The sequence below is a fragment of the Schistocerca piceifrons genome, chromosome 1 (genome assembly GCF_021461385.2).
Source record: "Schistocerca piceifrons isolate TAMUIC-IGC-003096 chromosome 1, iqSchPice1.1, whole genome shotgun sequence".
Lineage (NCBI taxonomy): Eukaryota > Metazoa > Arthropoda > Insecta > Orthoptera > Acrididae > Schistocerca > Schistocerca piceifrons.
The window spans coordinates 575363655-575379103 of record NC_060138.1 but is presented as its reverse complement, the minus strand read 5'-3'; the positions used below and the strand labels follow the sequence as shown (position 1 = coordinate 575379103).

Genomic DNA, 15449 nt, shown 5'->3' with positions numbered 1-15449 from the left:
TAAAGACTGGGTTTATCAAACTGTTTTCAACAACATTGATGACATGTTGTGCTGCTCACTGTTAAGAAACGCTCTTACAGGCAGGTGTCAGTGTGGTCGTGCTCCGTCCCGTTGAAATGTGAAATTTTCGGCACGTACTCTCACTTGACTTGTGGAAAAACCATACCGGACGAACGAGCGAGCTAGCTAGCCGCAATAGAAGACCCATACCGGAAGCAACCTACAACTGGTGCCAAAACAAACTTTTACTTTCGATTTCAATGATTTACGTGGACTGCTGCAGAAGGGAAGGCAGGAGAACCGGGCGAAAAATGCTCCTATCGAAGCACAATAAACGCGAATATGTTCCTGCTTATTCAAAAGATTCTGGCTGAAAAGTGGGGTACCAGCTGCCGCAACTACTTTCCTTGGCATCTTTAAAATTTTTATAAAAAAGTTTGCCATGCGAACACATTCACGCTTTTCTCAAAATGCAACGCACTTCAAACTCCCACGAGCACCCCTAACCTTAACTCACTCACACCCACTAGTCCATCGCTGTAACTCACTCATACCCATCCAGTTGCCCTTTCTAGCTCGTTCATTCAGCCCAACTCATTGTCGTTATCTCTTTGACTCTCTCTGTCACTGTCTCCTGTGTCAGAGCCCAGTCCCCACTGTTCTGCCCTATTACTATAGCCTCCTCTTACTCTCACTGTCACTACTCCCTCTTGCTCACTGTACTGCAGATACCTCATTCCTTCCTTCCTACTGCAGCTGTCCCTTCTCACTGCCACTATCTCTCTCTTCTTCATTGTCATATATTCTCTCACTCATTATCACTGGCTCTCACCTCAATTAAGTCCCACTGCCACTGTGTACCTCTCTTTCTCTCACACTGCCATTGTCTCCTTCGCTCTTTCTATAACACAACCACTACCTACTATCTTCCAGTATTTATTACTTTTTCGTCTCTTTCCTAATGCCACTGTCTTCTCTAATCTCAGCATAAAGAAATGCGAATAAGTTTTCACGCTAAATTTTTGGAAAAACTTGTAAAGGTGTCAAGGAAGGTAGGAAAAGACAGCTGGTACCCCACTTTTCAATCGGAGTTTTTTTTTTAGATAAAGAGTAACACACACTCGCATTTTTTGTGCTTCCGTAAGAGCATTTTTCGACTGGTTCCCCTATTTTCCCCGTTGCAGCAGCCAATGTAACTAATATGAAAAGAAACGTATTGGTCAGTAAAACGTAGACTGTTTACTTGTGTGGAATTGATGCAGCAAATTAGTCTTACACCTCATGCAGGATTTTACGTGCAAAAGACTCAGGTGGGAGTGTACAAGTAAACCTCAGTGAGAACATATTATGTCTTAGTTATAGTGAGGCCACCAGCATCATTTTTCCTTCTGTAATTAAGATAAATTCCCAGATGATAACGGAGACACTCTACAGCATACGAGTATTTCTCCGTACTATGTCACTTTATAAACTATATTTTCGACTCACACTAGATTTTACGTGCGTGTATTATGCGTACAGATATGATGACTTTGAGCCCCTGCATCTCGGAAGCGGATAAACATAGGAGGAAAATTTTCACGGTTCGCTCGAGATCGGGATCTTAGGTAGACATCGTAAAAATTGCAGCCATTTTCTGTGCATAGCCGTCTCGGAATCCTCGGCTGGTGACGGCGAAAATATAGAAAAAAAAATTACTTTTTGTGGAGTTTTCCGAGGCATCGCCCATGAACTAATGGTGCCTCCGTATGTTCCATCAAGCCCACCGTAGAACACATCAAATGCAAAAAGAGCCAACAAATTTGCTGCATTTGTATATGCAGGAGGAAGTGTGTAATATTCATAGTCCGACGCTGTAATGTAGAATAGTGCCACTAAGATGAGCCTTCTTTTGAGTACGCAAATTGTCCCTCACCCAAGGACTATCCAAAATACGAGACCCTACCTTTTTATCTCCAGTAGAACACGAGGTATGAGCACCGGAAAATCCAGTTTTTATGTGCAGCGTATTGGAACACATTAGGTAGGCATGCTGTCATTTGCATACCGAGATGGTGTTGTGGAATCGGATGAATCGTTTTGGAATGCCCTGTGTATTCTATTGTCAAAGTGCAGTGTTACGCTACCCAGCTGCTAGTCAAATACTGAATGCAAACCCATATCAGTAGATGATGTCAGATACACACACCAGCATCATTTTCCTTCTGTAATTAAGATAAATTGTGCCCACTGCGATGGCGGTTTGTTCCTTAAAGGAAGTAGAAGTTGTCCTTCACATTACGTAGCTGTGGTTGCCCTAACTTTAATGTTATATGTATTTATTCGTCGTTTAGTAGTCTTTTAAAGTGGTGTGTGGACCTTTTCGATACACTGTGGGGTCGCCTGGTCGTTTGGTACCGGGGGGGGGGGGGGGGGGGGGCGTGAACACGCCGAGCTATTCGTCAGGCTCTTGGGTCGCTGACAGACGAGAAATAAGCTTCTCTCTAGAAATACAGCCCGATGCTGTCACAGGCCGACCGCCGTAGGTCGCGGGCATCGCATTCGGCAACTGGCTGCACCGGCTAAATGAGATACAGATATTGAAATATCTGAACGCCCGTAATGGCCGCTATAGCTATCGCGAGGAAACTGATCGCAGGTGCTCGGAACAATGGCACATAAAGTAGGAGCGCGGCGATCCTCGTTATGTGGCCGGGAGTGCTTATTACGGCTGCCGCCGACTCCGCGGCCTTGGGTAATCGCCGGCCAGCGGCCAGCGGCGCCAAAAGAAACATTCCGCCGCCACCAATTGCTCGCCTTCTTTGTTTAAACAGTAAAAGAAAAGACTTTGGCATGTAGATCACGTCCACGATAACTCTCAACACACGAAATATATCACCGAGGGGCCGCACGTTTCTTTACCGGAACTGATTATATCGGCGGAGCCATTTTCTGCTGCGGCAAGCGCCGCGTTCACCCATACGCGGTGCACGGGAACGCCAATTTACACGAATAAATTAACGAAGAAGCGACAAGATTATTTGTTTGGCGAGGTAGCTATGCACGACAGAAACTTACCGCCTTCCAGAAATGCGCTGTAATGCGTATAGTACGTGTGAATCACTGTAGCCTAAAATGCGTTGTGTTCTTTTTGGCAAGTGGGTCATCCGTTCAGCAGTAAGGTCGTAGGATTCTGGGTGCTGGATCCTGTTAATAAGGATAACTGAAGGTAAATATTGCTACATTTATGGGGAAACTATGCTGGAACTGACTCGCGATGATTCAGGAAAAACAGGCCACGACCGATTTCGTTTCCTGTCCTCCAGCGCAAGCTTTTGTTTCTGGTCTAATGACCTCGAAGATGTCGACACGCAAAAGTTCAGTCCTGCCCCGTTAGCGCTTCGATGAGAAAATTTTACCGATAAGACGATATAGGGTTATAAGCGAATTAATACCGTAGTTTATCGTGCATCCTGTCGGTGGTGTGACATGCTATTTCTCTCCCTCATACTGTATCTAAATTATTTTTCATCACGCCGGTTTCTGAAGCTGTTCTTGGATTTATTAAGTCAATGGTATTTCTTAGCTATTCTCACAGATTATCTGTATGTACTACAATGATGACGCAAAACGACAGTTACTGACACTTTGAACCTATAAATTGTTGTGATACCATAGCACATCAAGATTATGCTGTCGAAAGCTGTAGATACCCATCACTGTTTCTAAGTGAGGGCCGGCCGAAGTGGCTGAGCGGTTCTAGGCACTACAGTCTGGAACCGCACTGGCGTTACGGTCGCATGTTCGAATCCTGCTTCGGGCATGGATGTGTGTGATGTCCTTAGGTTAGTTAGGTTTAAGTAGTTCTAGGTTCTAGGGGATTGATGACCTCCGATGTTAAGTCCCATAGTGCTCAGAGCCATTTGAACCATTTTTTTCTTTCTAAGTGAGGAACGCAGTGCTTAATTTTTTCTTACGTACAGAATGAAGATTGCGATGTAGTGTTAGTCACTTGCGTATTCCAGCTTGTAGAACTTTTCGTGCCCGATTGACGTTTGCTGCATTCCGCCTTCGTGGTTGAGCCGTGACGCCATTGAATTAGTAGACTGTTCTGTCTGGCGCCACTGGCTAGGGTGTAGTATAGACTATCGTTCTTGCGGCCCCATTGCCAATATCTATGAGGAAGAGGTGTCATCTGACACGAAGTTTGGTGATTGGCGGTAGCGTCGTGACAAGAGGAGGTGGTGACGAGGTCCGAGCGGCCGAAGCCACGAGCCGCGCAAGGAGGGCCTGCGCAGAGCGAAGATACCGGCGTACAGCGTTTGTAACGTGCGCATGGGGCACACAATACTCATTAAAGCCTGTACTATGGTAAGTGAGCGGGGTTCACCTTACGAGACAGGATTTTCGTATAGATATTGACCGCGTGTACATGAATGGTGGCCGGCCGAAGTGGTCGTGCGGTTAAAGGCGCTGCAGTCTGGAACCGCAAGACCGCTACGGTCGCAGGTTCGAATCCTGCCTCGGGCATGGATGTTTGTGATGTCCCTAGGTTAGTTAGGTTTAACTAGTTCTAAGTTCTAGGGGACTAATGACCTCAGCAGTTGAGTCCCATAGTGCTCAGAGCCATTTGAACCATTTGAACCATGAATGGTGGCAAATCAGACTTACACCCACTCTGTAATAACAATGATCCGTCAAGTAAGTTCAAAATGCAATTACACGTCAGTATGTACCAAAAGTAACACTGAAGATACTACCAATTTGATAATAATACGGTCGCCAGCCTAATTAGGCATTAACTGAGTTTCTTCCCTGTACAAGTTGATGTATATTCATGCAAAACAACACTGCATAATATAGTAAAATTTTAGAACCAGAAAATCTATTGAACTGATAGTTTCATGTTCTGTACTGATATGGAAAAACCATGAATACATAACACTACACTATAATGTATACTACAAAACTTCGTACTGTCTATTGATCTGATCAAAATCGGGCATAGGTTACCCTAGAAATAGTACTTTCGAGCCACACACAAAATGTCAATTTTAATAAAGATAAAACACTGATAAATTTTGACTTGTATGTTGACTTTAACTTTTGCTGGTCAAACCAATGTGGAATACTTCAGAATTCAAACGAGTAAAGGGGGGGATCCTGAAACTGTTATGATCACTATACTGAAAAAATTGATTACTGAAATTATCATGCGTTCAAGATTTCCAGTATATGAGTTACTACTCTTTTTATCTTATTTACTTCTCATTTAAATACCTTTATATCTGTCTCGAAATAATTAAACTTCATTACTATATCAATATTAAAGTTATCTTTCATCTTCGTTAGACCTTCGTTATTCATTTACTGGTTCATTAACAAAACAGTTCTTCAAACACCACTCTAACATAGTTAGGCCTGCAAGTAATTATTATTAACACAAAATTTAATTTTTCATTTCGGGACACTCGGATTGCACAACATTTGGAAAGGACCCTGTCTAGGTTAGTTGTGAGGATAATTAAATGATGGGAAAGTTCTGGTAAAATTTAGGTTATTATTGAACAGTTCACTCTATAGTCCATATGAATACAGTACTAAAACGTTCAACCTGCTTGTATCGATGCGGCGGTTGGCGAGCGGCGAGATGGCGAGGAACAGAGAACACATACAACCACAGCTATAGCTCTTGACGTATCGGCACTTTAATTCTTCTTAGCGTCGCAATACTTTTCCATTTAGTGCCTATGGAACTTTGCCATGCTGTGTGGGCGTTGGAACACCATACCCGAGGCTCAGTGAAACTACGTCTTCCAGGAGAGCCTCGTCGCTCCAGAAGGTGTCGCTCAGACCAATGCCAAATTCCAGCTACTACTGCTGAGCCCGTTGTGCCGTGCAGTGCCCGCGTGCATTTTCCCGCGCTCGCCTGCCATCCACCTTTTTCCGCTCCCTGACAGGCCGGGTATTCACCCGAGGTTTTGCATTCTACATATCTTAACTCATTGCCTACGTATGGACCAGACGCACAGTTACAATTTTAAACATCTTACAACAGTCTCAACATTTGTTACATTTCAGTTCTATTACAATGTTGCTTGACATTTGACATAAACATTAATATTCACATTGAAACTTGTTTACAGTTTTCTTAACACAATGGCATGAAACGAAAAAGAAATGAAATCAGAACATCAATTACACTAGTTTATCGAAAAATTAGAAGAAAAAATTATTTATTTGTACAATAGTACAGCGTTGTTGTTGTTACACGTTGACTAGGAGCAGCAGGCCGACATCCCGTCGGTTGGTTGGCAACATTTGTGTCGGACGACCGCTCGTGGCCTGGCTGCCCTCTTCTACCTGGCTTTCATCGGCACCACTCAGTAACCGCTGCCACGCACCGTGAATCCATGGAACTGCTTGCTGATAAAGGTGAGTAGCATTCTGTAATTTTCGTGGTGATTTGTTTCTTTATCTACCTGCCCTCCTTATTATTTTCTGGGTTGAATCCGACCTTCAGAGTTTTACTCGGTCGGCTCTTTGGTCGTAAATGTAGGCAGTAGTATCGTACTAAGACACTAGTTGTCGTTTGAAAATTGCCTCTCTCTTCTGGTTTCTATCCGATCATTAATGTTATAATTAATCAGCTCATGGTCGTAAATACAGCCGGAACGATTGTACTAAAGCCGGCCGCAGTGGACGAGCGGTTCTTGGCGCTTCAGTCTGGAACCGCGCGACCGCTACGGTCGCAGGTTCGAATCCTCCCTCGGGCATGGATGTGTGTGATGTCCTTAGGTTAATTAGGTTTAAATAGTTCTAAGCCTAGGGGACTGACGACCTCTGATGTGAAGTCCTATAGTGCTCAGAGCCATTTGAACCATTTTATTATACTAAAGCACAAGTTGCCGTTAAACAAAAGAGGGACCTTGTGGTTAGATTTACTGTTAACCGGTTCAATACTTGGATTGTAATGGCATTTCTCAGTCATTAGTTATAATCTGAACAACCTGTTGTACTAAGCTGTTCGTTTCCGTGTTCGAAGGATCAGGTCATTGGCGTATTTTAGTTGGATCTTGTGGTTACTTTGAGTGAACTCTCTTGTACTAAATGTTCACAAGTGATGTTTTAAGACGTTCCTTCAGAGCCGTCTTAATAAGTGACAATCAGTTAACAGCCAACTGTCACCAGGGCTTTAGTCCATTGTCAGAAGGGACGGGTTGGGGTCCAGTCGCACCTTGGTTGCCGATTAAAATTAAGAGGTTGGTTGCCTTGAAGTAAGCCTTATCCTTGTCATATTGTTTGCTAATCTGTTAAACCTTTAAGCACAGGTGCGCATCTTAACCCCGAATCTTTCGACATACAGCTTTCAAATTAAAAGTTAAGTCATTTGTTTTGATTAATTGAATCACTCTTGTCATGAATGATGCTTATAAAGTTTTCATGTGTTGCAGCAGGGCACTTAATAAGACAGACTGTGTCCAGCGCGGTAGTAAACACCGCTGTTTCACCCGATAACGGGAGGGCTGCAGGTCCGGCCGTCTTGTAATCATGATCATATTGTTTGCTGTTTTGTAATAGAGCACTTCAAAATTTTTTTGCAAAGATTAAAACCTTATTCAACTCCAGGCTTAAGGTCAAGAGAATTTTGCAAATTCGTTCATTTTGTTAAAGAAAATTTTATGGATAAATGTTTCGATTATCTGTAAAACACAGTTTATATATTGTTAAATAAACAGGTTGTGTGAAAAGAATGTTATATTGGTGGGTCCTCCCGTCCAAGCTTTCCTTAATACCAGTAAGTACCATGTGTCAGAGGTGTTGCAATTGTAACAGCTGTTTTTCAATCTGTATTCTATGTGTATTTCAGGGCACGCTCCATATCGGAGTTTCTTTGGCCCAAATGGTCTCAGAAAACCGATCGCCATCGTGCAAAACTCAGCTTTCCATTTTCTCACATGCTAGCCTACAAACCAAGGATGGAGGGCAACGGGCAGACTTCATATTCCTAGATTTTTGGAAAGCATTTGACACGGTGCGTCACTGCAGCCTGTTGAATAAAGTCCATCTATACGGTTTAGGTTCCCAGATACGTGAGTAAAAAATGGCTCTGAGCACTATGGGACTTAACTTCTAGGGTCATCAGTCCCCTAGAACTTAGAACTACGTAAACCTAACTAACCTAAAGACATCACACACATCCATGCCAGAGGCAGTATTCGAACCTGCGGCCGTAGCGGTCGTGCGGTTCCAGACTGTAGCGCCAAGAACCGCTCGACCACCCCGGCCGGCCAGATACGTGAGTAGCTTGAAGACTTAAGTAATAGAACCCAGTACGTTGTCCTTGACGGCGAGTATTCATCAGAGACAAAGATATCGTCAGGACTGCCATAGAGGAATGTGATAAGACTGCTATTATTCTTTATATACGTAAATGATATCCGAAGAGCGTGAACAACAATTTACGGCTGTTGTCTGATGGTGCTGTTGTGTATGGAAAGGTGTCATCGTTGTGTGAAAGTAGGAGGATACAGGGTGACTTGGACAGAATTTCTAGTTGGTGTGATGAATGACAACTTGCTCTAAATGTAGAAAAATGTAAGTTATTGCAGATGTGTAGGAAAAACAGTCCTGTAACGTTCACATGCAGCATTAATAGTGTGCTGCCTGACCTAGTACTGAGCTGTAACGTCGCAAGGCGATATAAAATGGAAAGACCACGTCACGTTGATAGCTGGGAAGGAGACTGCTCGATTTATTTGTACTGTTATAATTTTGGGGAAGTGTAGCTCGTTTATAAAGGAGACGGCGTATAGAGCGTTAGTGCGGCCCCTTCTGGAGAACTTCTGGAGTGTTTGGTATCCCACCAGGTCGAATTAAAGGAAGACATCGAAGCAGTTTAGAGGCCGGCGGCTAGAGTTGTTATGGGCAGGTTCGATCGGGACGCAAGTATTACGGAGATGGTTCGTGAAATGAAATGGGAATCCCTGGAGGGAAGGCGACGCTGTTTTCGCGAGATGGTGTTTCGGAAGTTTACATAACCGGCATTTGACGCTGACTGCAGCATGATTCTACTGCTGCCAACGTACATCTCCTGTAAGGGCCACGAAGGTAAGAGGAGAGAAATTAGGGCTTACAAGGAAGCTCTGTTTGCGAGCCGTAGAGGAAAGGAAATGCTAGCAGTGAATATGGTACCCCCTGCCATGCACAGTACGTTGGCTTGCGGAGTATGTATCTAGATGTACAGTCGTGGACAAAACGAGCGAGACCCCTCGCCTTTTCGTTATGCTGATCCGCACAGCTTTAAAGTCTGTTACACAGCATAACAGGCAAGGCGACCAAGTGCTACCAACATACTATGCACAGGCGTGAATTGAAAAATCATCCGAAATTTGTCAGACTGTTTTCAATCATGTGTAAGACTATATTAGTGCTGATTATTGTCTTAACCACAAGACCTAAATATAAGATATAAATGAAAGAAGAAACGCTAATTAGTATGAACTGTACTAATAAAAATGAATTTCAGCTTATCGAGATAACATAACTGTTTTAGTAAGACAAAGTACCCCAGATCGTTACGAATTGGCAAAATACTATGCGCATTCGGCCGCGACATGGTCTGTGTCAACGTTCAGACCAGTCATACTGGATTACCATTGCTGACCTACCATGAATATTGTGCAAATTTAGCAATGCGTGAAGATTCATAACGAAATTCAGTTAAAAATCATTCAGTGCCACACTTAAGTCAGTTCAATTATTGACATAAGCGGAAAAAGTTACAAAAGTTTCATATCGACATCCACAGGGCGCCGGTACAGAATAAAGGTAGCAATAAAACGTATTGTTGGCGCGAGAATTTCTTAAAATTCCTTTACTGATAGTCTGTCAGCCTCCATCGAAATTAGAACCGAAAACAAACCAGTAGCAAACACCTTTCACTACGCTAGCAGACAACTCAGGCAAACAGCCCTCTATTATTACCCCAGACATGAATAAGCCGGCAATTTCGCAATGAAAATGGCAAAATGATCTGCAGTTTCTGTTGCATAGACCTTTCTGGACTCAAAAACATGAATTGTCTACCTTTATGTCACCGCTTATGTGACAATCATCAGGGATGTTTATCGAACTAACAAAAAACTTTTATTAGCGAGTAACTTTAGTAGGATTATTCTTCACCCCCTTCCCAGACCCCCAGGAAATAAACGGCGACGTAGCTGCCAAACGTATTCTATAGTGTTTCCAATTCTTTAGATCCAAGTCGTAGTCATAGATATGTGAATGCAACACATTGGCTTTTACTAGAGGTATTTCGTTTCCCAAGAAATGGTGGCAGACGATGCTGTGGCGTCTTCGAAGCGCGAGCTTCTGCAGTGCTGGCTATCTCAGCACATCAGCTGAGCGAACTTGCATAGTATGCTGGTAGCACCTCGACGCCTTGCCTGTTATGCTGTGTAGCAGACTTTAAAGTTGTGCGGATCAGCATAACGAAAAGGCGAGGGGTCTCGCTCGTTTTCTCCACGACTGTACATGTAGAGTCTAAATACCAGGAACGACCGTGTTAGTATTACAGAGCGAAATCTGCTATTGCAAGAGTTGTGCAAGACCCTACCGTGCTATAATGGCTGTAAACTTAACGGGCGTAGGCAGGTAGGAAGTGCGTGTGTGTTTCTCGTGGGAACGCGGCAGGCGGGTGGGTCCGTGCTGGAGGAGACGGCGCGGCTCGGCGCAAGTCATGGCGCCTAATCACAGCCCGCCAATACCGCGGTCGCGGTCGCGGTCGCCGTCTCTGTCAGGGTCACCGACCGCACGCTCGCTTCAATAAAACCACGGCCAGCATCCCGGCTGCGAGGGGCGCTCCAGATAACTGGCTCCAAACGTGAAATATCCTAACGACTTCGTGTACAAGACGAACGGTACTAGAACATAATTATTTAACTCGTGATGATGGTACGGGCTGTGCTGATCAGTCATCACCGGTTAAAACTGTGTACCGAACTGAAACTTACTGCCAAATACCTGTATTAACAGATAACGCTTTTCCGACTTATTCACTGAACGACATAGAACCAGAAATTTTTTGGCTGATTCTAACTATGTGCCGGTGCGGTACTCGAACTTGGAACCTCGTCTGTCGCGGGAAACGCTCTTATTGGTTGTGTTATCGAGGCGAGACTCACAGCTTTACTTCCGCAAATCCCTCATCTCCTATCTTGCAAACTTCGCATAAGCTCGCCCACAAACAGCATTTCTGGGAGAAAGCATGCTGCGGAGAAATTATTCCGAGGATAGTTTGCATAATGTATCTTTCACTCTGCAGTGTAGTGTGTATTGTTTTGACATTTGTTGGCAGACTCAAAATCTGTGCCAGATTGCAACTAGAACTCAAAGCCTTTCCTTTAGCAGGCAGTGCCTTTTTTGGATGAGCTATCTGCTAGTCCAGCGAAGTATGCACGAGAGATTCGGTGAGGCTTTCGAGGCAGGAAAATAGGTACTGTTGTTGTTGTTGTGGTCTTCAGTCCTGAGACTGGTTTGATGCAGCTCTCCATGCTACTCTATCCTGTGCAAGCTTCTTCATCTCCCAGTACCTACTGCAATCTACATCCTTCTGAATCTGCTTAGTGTATTCATCTCTTGGTCTCCCTCTACGATTTTTACCCTCCACGTTGCCCTCCAATACTAAATTGGTGATCCCTTGATGCCTCAGAACATGTCCTACCAACCGATCCCGTCTTCTGGTCAAGTTGTGCCACAAACTTCTCTTCTCCCCAATACTGTTCAATACTTCCTCATTAGTTATGTGATCTACCCATCTAATCTTCAGCATTCTTCTGTAGCACCACATTTCGAATGCTTCTATTCTCTTCTTGTCCAAACTATTTATCGTCCATGTTTCACTTCCATACATGGCTACACTCCATACAAATACTTTCAGAAATGACTTCCTGACACTTAAATCTATACTCGATGTTAACAAATTTCTCTTCTTCAGAAAAGCTTTCCTTGCCATTGCCAGTCTACATTTTATATCCTCTCTACTTCGACCATCATCAGTTATTTTGCTCCCCAAATAGCAAAACTCCTTTACTACTTTAAGTGTCTCATTTCCTAACATAATTCCCTCAGCATCACCCGACTTAATTCGACTACATTCCATTATCCTCGTTTTGCTTTTGTTGATGTTCATCTTATATCTTCCTTTCAAGACACTGTCCATTCCATTCAACTGCTCTTCCAAGTCCTTTGCTGTCTCTGACAGAATTACAATGTCATCGGCGAACCTCAAAGTTTTTATTTCTTCTCCATGGATTTTAGTACCTACTCCGAATTTTTCTTTTGTTTCCTTTACTGTTTGCTCAATATACAGATTGAACAACATCGGGGAGAGGCTACAACCCTGTCTCACTCCCTTCCCAACCACTGCTTCCCTTTCATGCCCCTCGACTCTTATAACTGCCATCTGGTTTCTGTACAAATTGTAAATAGCCATTCGCTCCCTGTATTTTACCCCCTGCCACCTTTAGAATTTGAAAGAGAGTATTCCAGTCAACATTGTTAAAAGCTTTCTCTAAGTCTACAAATGCTAGAAACGTAGGTTTGCCTTTCCTTAATCTTTCTTCTAAGATAAGTCGTAAGGTCAGTATTGCCTCACGTGTTCCAGTGTTTCTACGGAATCCAAACTGATCTTCCCCGAGGTTGGCTTCTACTAGTTTTTTCCATTCGTCTGTAAAGAATTCGTGTTAGTATTTTGCAGCTTATTAAACTGATAGTTCGGTAATTTTCACATCTGTCAACACCTGCTTTCTTTGGGATTGGAATTACCTTTCAGCTTTCCCTTCTTTGCTTAGAACTGGGTTTCCATCTGAGCTCTTGATATTCATACAAGTCGTTCTCTTATCTCCAAAGGTCTCTTTAATTTTCCTGTAGGCAGTATCTATCTTACCCCCTAGTGAGATAAGCCTCTACATCCTTACATTTGTCCTCTAGCCATCCCTGCTTAGCCATTTTGCACTTCCTGTCGATCTCATTTTTGAGACGTTTGTATTCCTTTTTGCCTGCTTCATTTACTGCATTTTTGTATTTTCTCCTTTCATCAATTAAATTCAATATTTCTTCTGTTACCCAAGGATATCTACCAGCCCTCGTCTTTTTACCTACTTGATCCTCTGCTGCCTTCACTATCTCATCCCTCAGAGCTACCCATTCTTCTTCTACTGTATTTATTTCCCCCATTCCTGTCAATTGCTCCCTTATGCTCTCCCTGAATCTCTGCACAACCTCTGGTTCTTTTAGTTTATCCAGGTCCCATCTCCTTAAATTCCCACATTTTTTTGCAGTTTCTTCAGTTTTAATCTACAGGTCATAACCAATAGATTGTGGTCAGAGTCCACATCTGCCCCTGGAAATGTCTTACAATTTAAAACCTGGTTCCTAAATCTCTGTCTATCATTATATAATCTATCTGATACCTTTTAGTATCTCCAGGGTTCTTCCATGTATACAACCTTCTTTCATGATTCTTAAACCAAGTGTTAGCTATGATTATGTTGTGCTCTGTGCAAAATTCTACCAGGCGGCTTCCTCTTTCATTTCTTAGCCCCAATCCACTGGCGAAAGTAAATCTGAGCCTGGATACCTGACTTGGTAAGAGTACTGCCACTGAAAGACAACATTCCGGGTTCGGGTGTCCATAAAGGACAAGTTTAATCTGCCAGCAAGTATCAGAATGTCACACACTCCACAGCGGAGTGAAAAACTCACTGCAGAGGCACAAAACTTCTCAACAAATATAATCATCTAATTTTTTCCGCCTGCAATAACAGACTTGGTTCTTTATTTAGAATTCTGACTTACACACTGTCACACAAGAAGAAAGGGAAGCACGCAGAAGGGGAGCAGGAAACGGAATGAAACTTAACGAGTGAAGAGGGTATGTGACGTTATTGCAGTGATTATAAAATCCAGTTAAACTGATAAGGAACTTGGCAGTATGAGTCACTTATCAATACGACGCTGCGCCCCCTTCGGCCTGGATGCATGCGCTTTTTCGTTGGCAAGGGTGTCAAAGACGTTCATCCTCCCACCAGGCAGTCTGGCACACAACCGTTGTAACTGGTCCTTGATATCCTTGATACCGGCACTGAGAAGGAGTTGATGTCCGAACTGATCCCACACATGTTCTACTGGGACATATCTGAGGATCCTATTGTCCACGACAGTATACCAGCATCACGCAGACATAGAGTAACGTTCCATGAGTGGACGAGCATTATCCTGTTGAAAAATGGCATCACGACACTGTCAGATGAGACATAACACATAAGGACGTAGTGTTGTGCCGTTAGTCACCACCATCCGTGACCTAAAATCATACCTGATGGCTCCCCACACAGCTAACCAGGAGTAACACCGCCCTGTTCCTCCAAAACATTAGAAAAATGTGAGCTCTCCCAAGGTCGCCGCCGAACTCGCCATGAGTTCTGGGGCAGTGCAGAGCCGCCGTTCAGATAAATACGCTATTGCAGTGCCTGAGTTGGAGATATGGAATCCGATTTTGTCCGACATTAAACAACAACGGTTTTTTCTTTTCTATCATTGGATTCTTCCAACTAGTGCTGTAGCTATTTATCGTTTCTGCCGTCTTCTCCCACCGGCGCGCTGCGTGTCTACTTGCCGCCAGGAGCCGCTGCCCATCATCTCGCGCACGCGCGGTGCTCTGTCCGTGGCGTATAAAGGTTTCCGTCGTTGTGACTGGAATTGCTCGGGAGTGTCATCTTTGTGCCGCCACTTTCGTGCAGTGTTCTACAGTGAGTGTTCTACAATGAGTGTTTTACAGTGAGTGTTCCGTGTTGTGTTTTTGGGAAGTGTTGCGAACGGCCATCATACTGTCGCCGGGTGTGCCTTTTATCTCTTGCGAACAGAAACCAGACTGTCGCCGTGTTTCTTTTTAATTGTGTGTGTACTATGTTACTTGTCTGATTCCTGTGTCTTTTATTAACGTTGCCAACCCCTTTTGCTTTCTGTTTTAACTTTCCGCATTTTTCCGCCGTTTTACACTTGACGTCATCGTTTTATCGCCTGTTTTTTTTGTTTCTTTTCTTCTTCCGTTTTTTTTAAAATAAAAGTCTGTAGGCTGTAGAGCAGCGTACTAAGCTGCTGCCAGCCCGCTCCCTTCGGGGGGAATTGAAAATCAATAAACGAAAAAAAAAAGACTGGAATTCAGTTCCGGCGAGGCAGTGCACGAGCATTCACTCGCCTCAAAATGGCGGCCAGCTGGTCCGCCGAAATATTGGTCTGCACGACGACATGATCCGGCTGCAAACCCGTGAAGAATATCTGCGGTACCTTGCTTGATGCACTTATTTTAAGACGTCACTCTTAGTTGTTTCCTCTTTTGTTATCAACAGCAAACAGGAAGATCTATGAAGTGATCGTCTAGCGAATAAAAATGAAGGACGGCTATT

The 15449-nt window shown here is 43.7% G+C and overlaps 1 protein-coding gene across 1 annotated transcript in view; it reads right to left on the bottom strand.

Annotated features, from left to right (window-relative positions):
• The window catches only part of LOC124753411, a 110673-nt gene extending 95991 nt beyond the window's left edge, over window positions 1-14682 (bottom strand). The window contains exon 1 of the mRNA XM_047249018.1: window positions 14637-14682. Within this exon, the coding sequence (XP_047104974.1) occupies window positions 14637-14682 (46 nt within the window). The remainder of the gene's footprint in view (window positions 1-14636) is intronic.
• Between the last annotated feature and the right edge of the window lie 767 nt (window positions 14683-15449).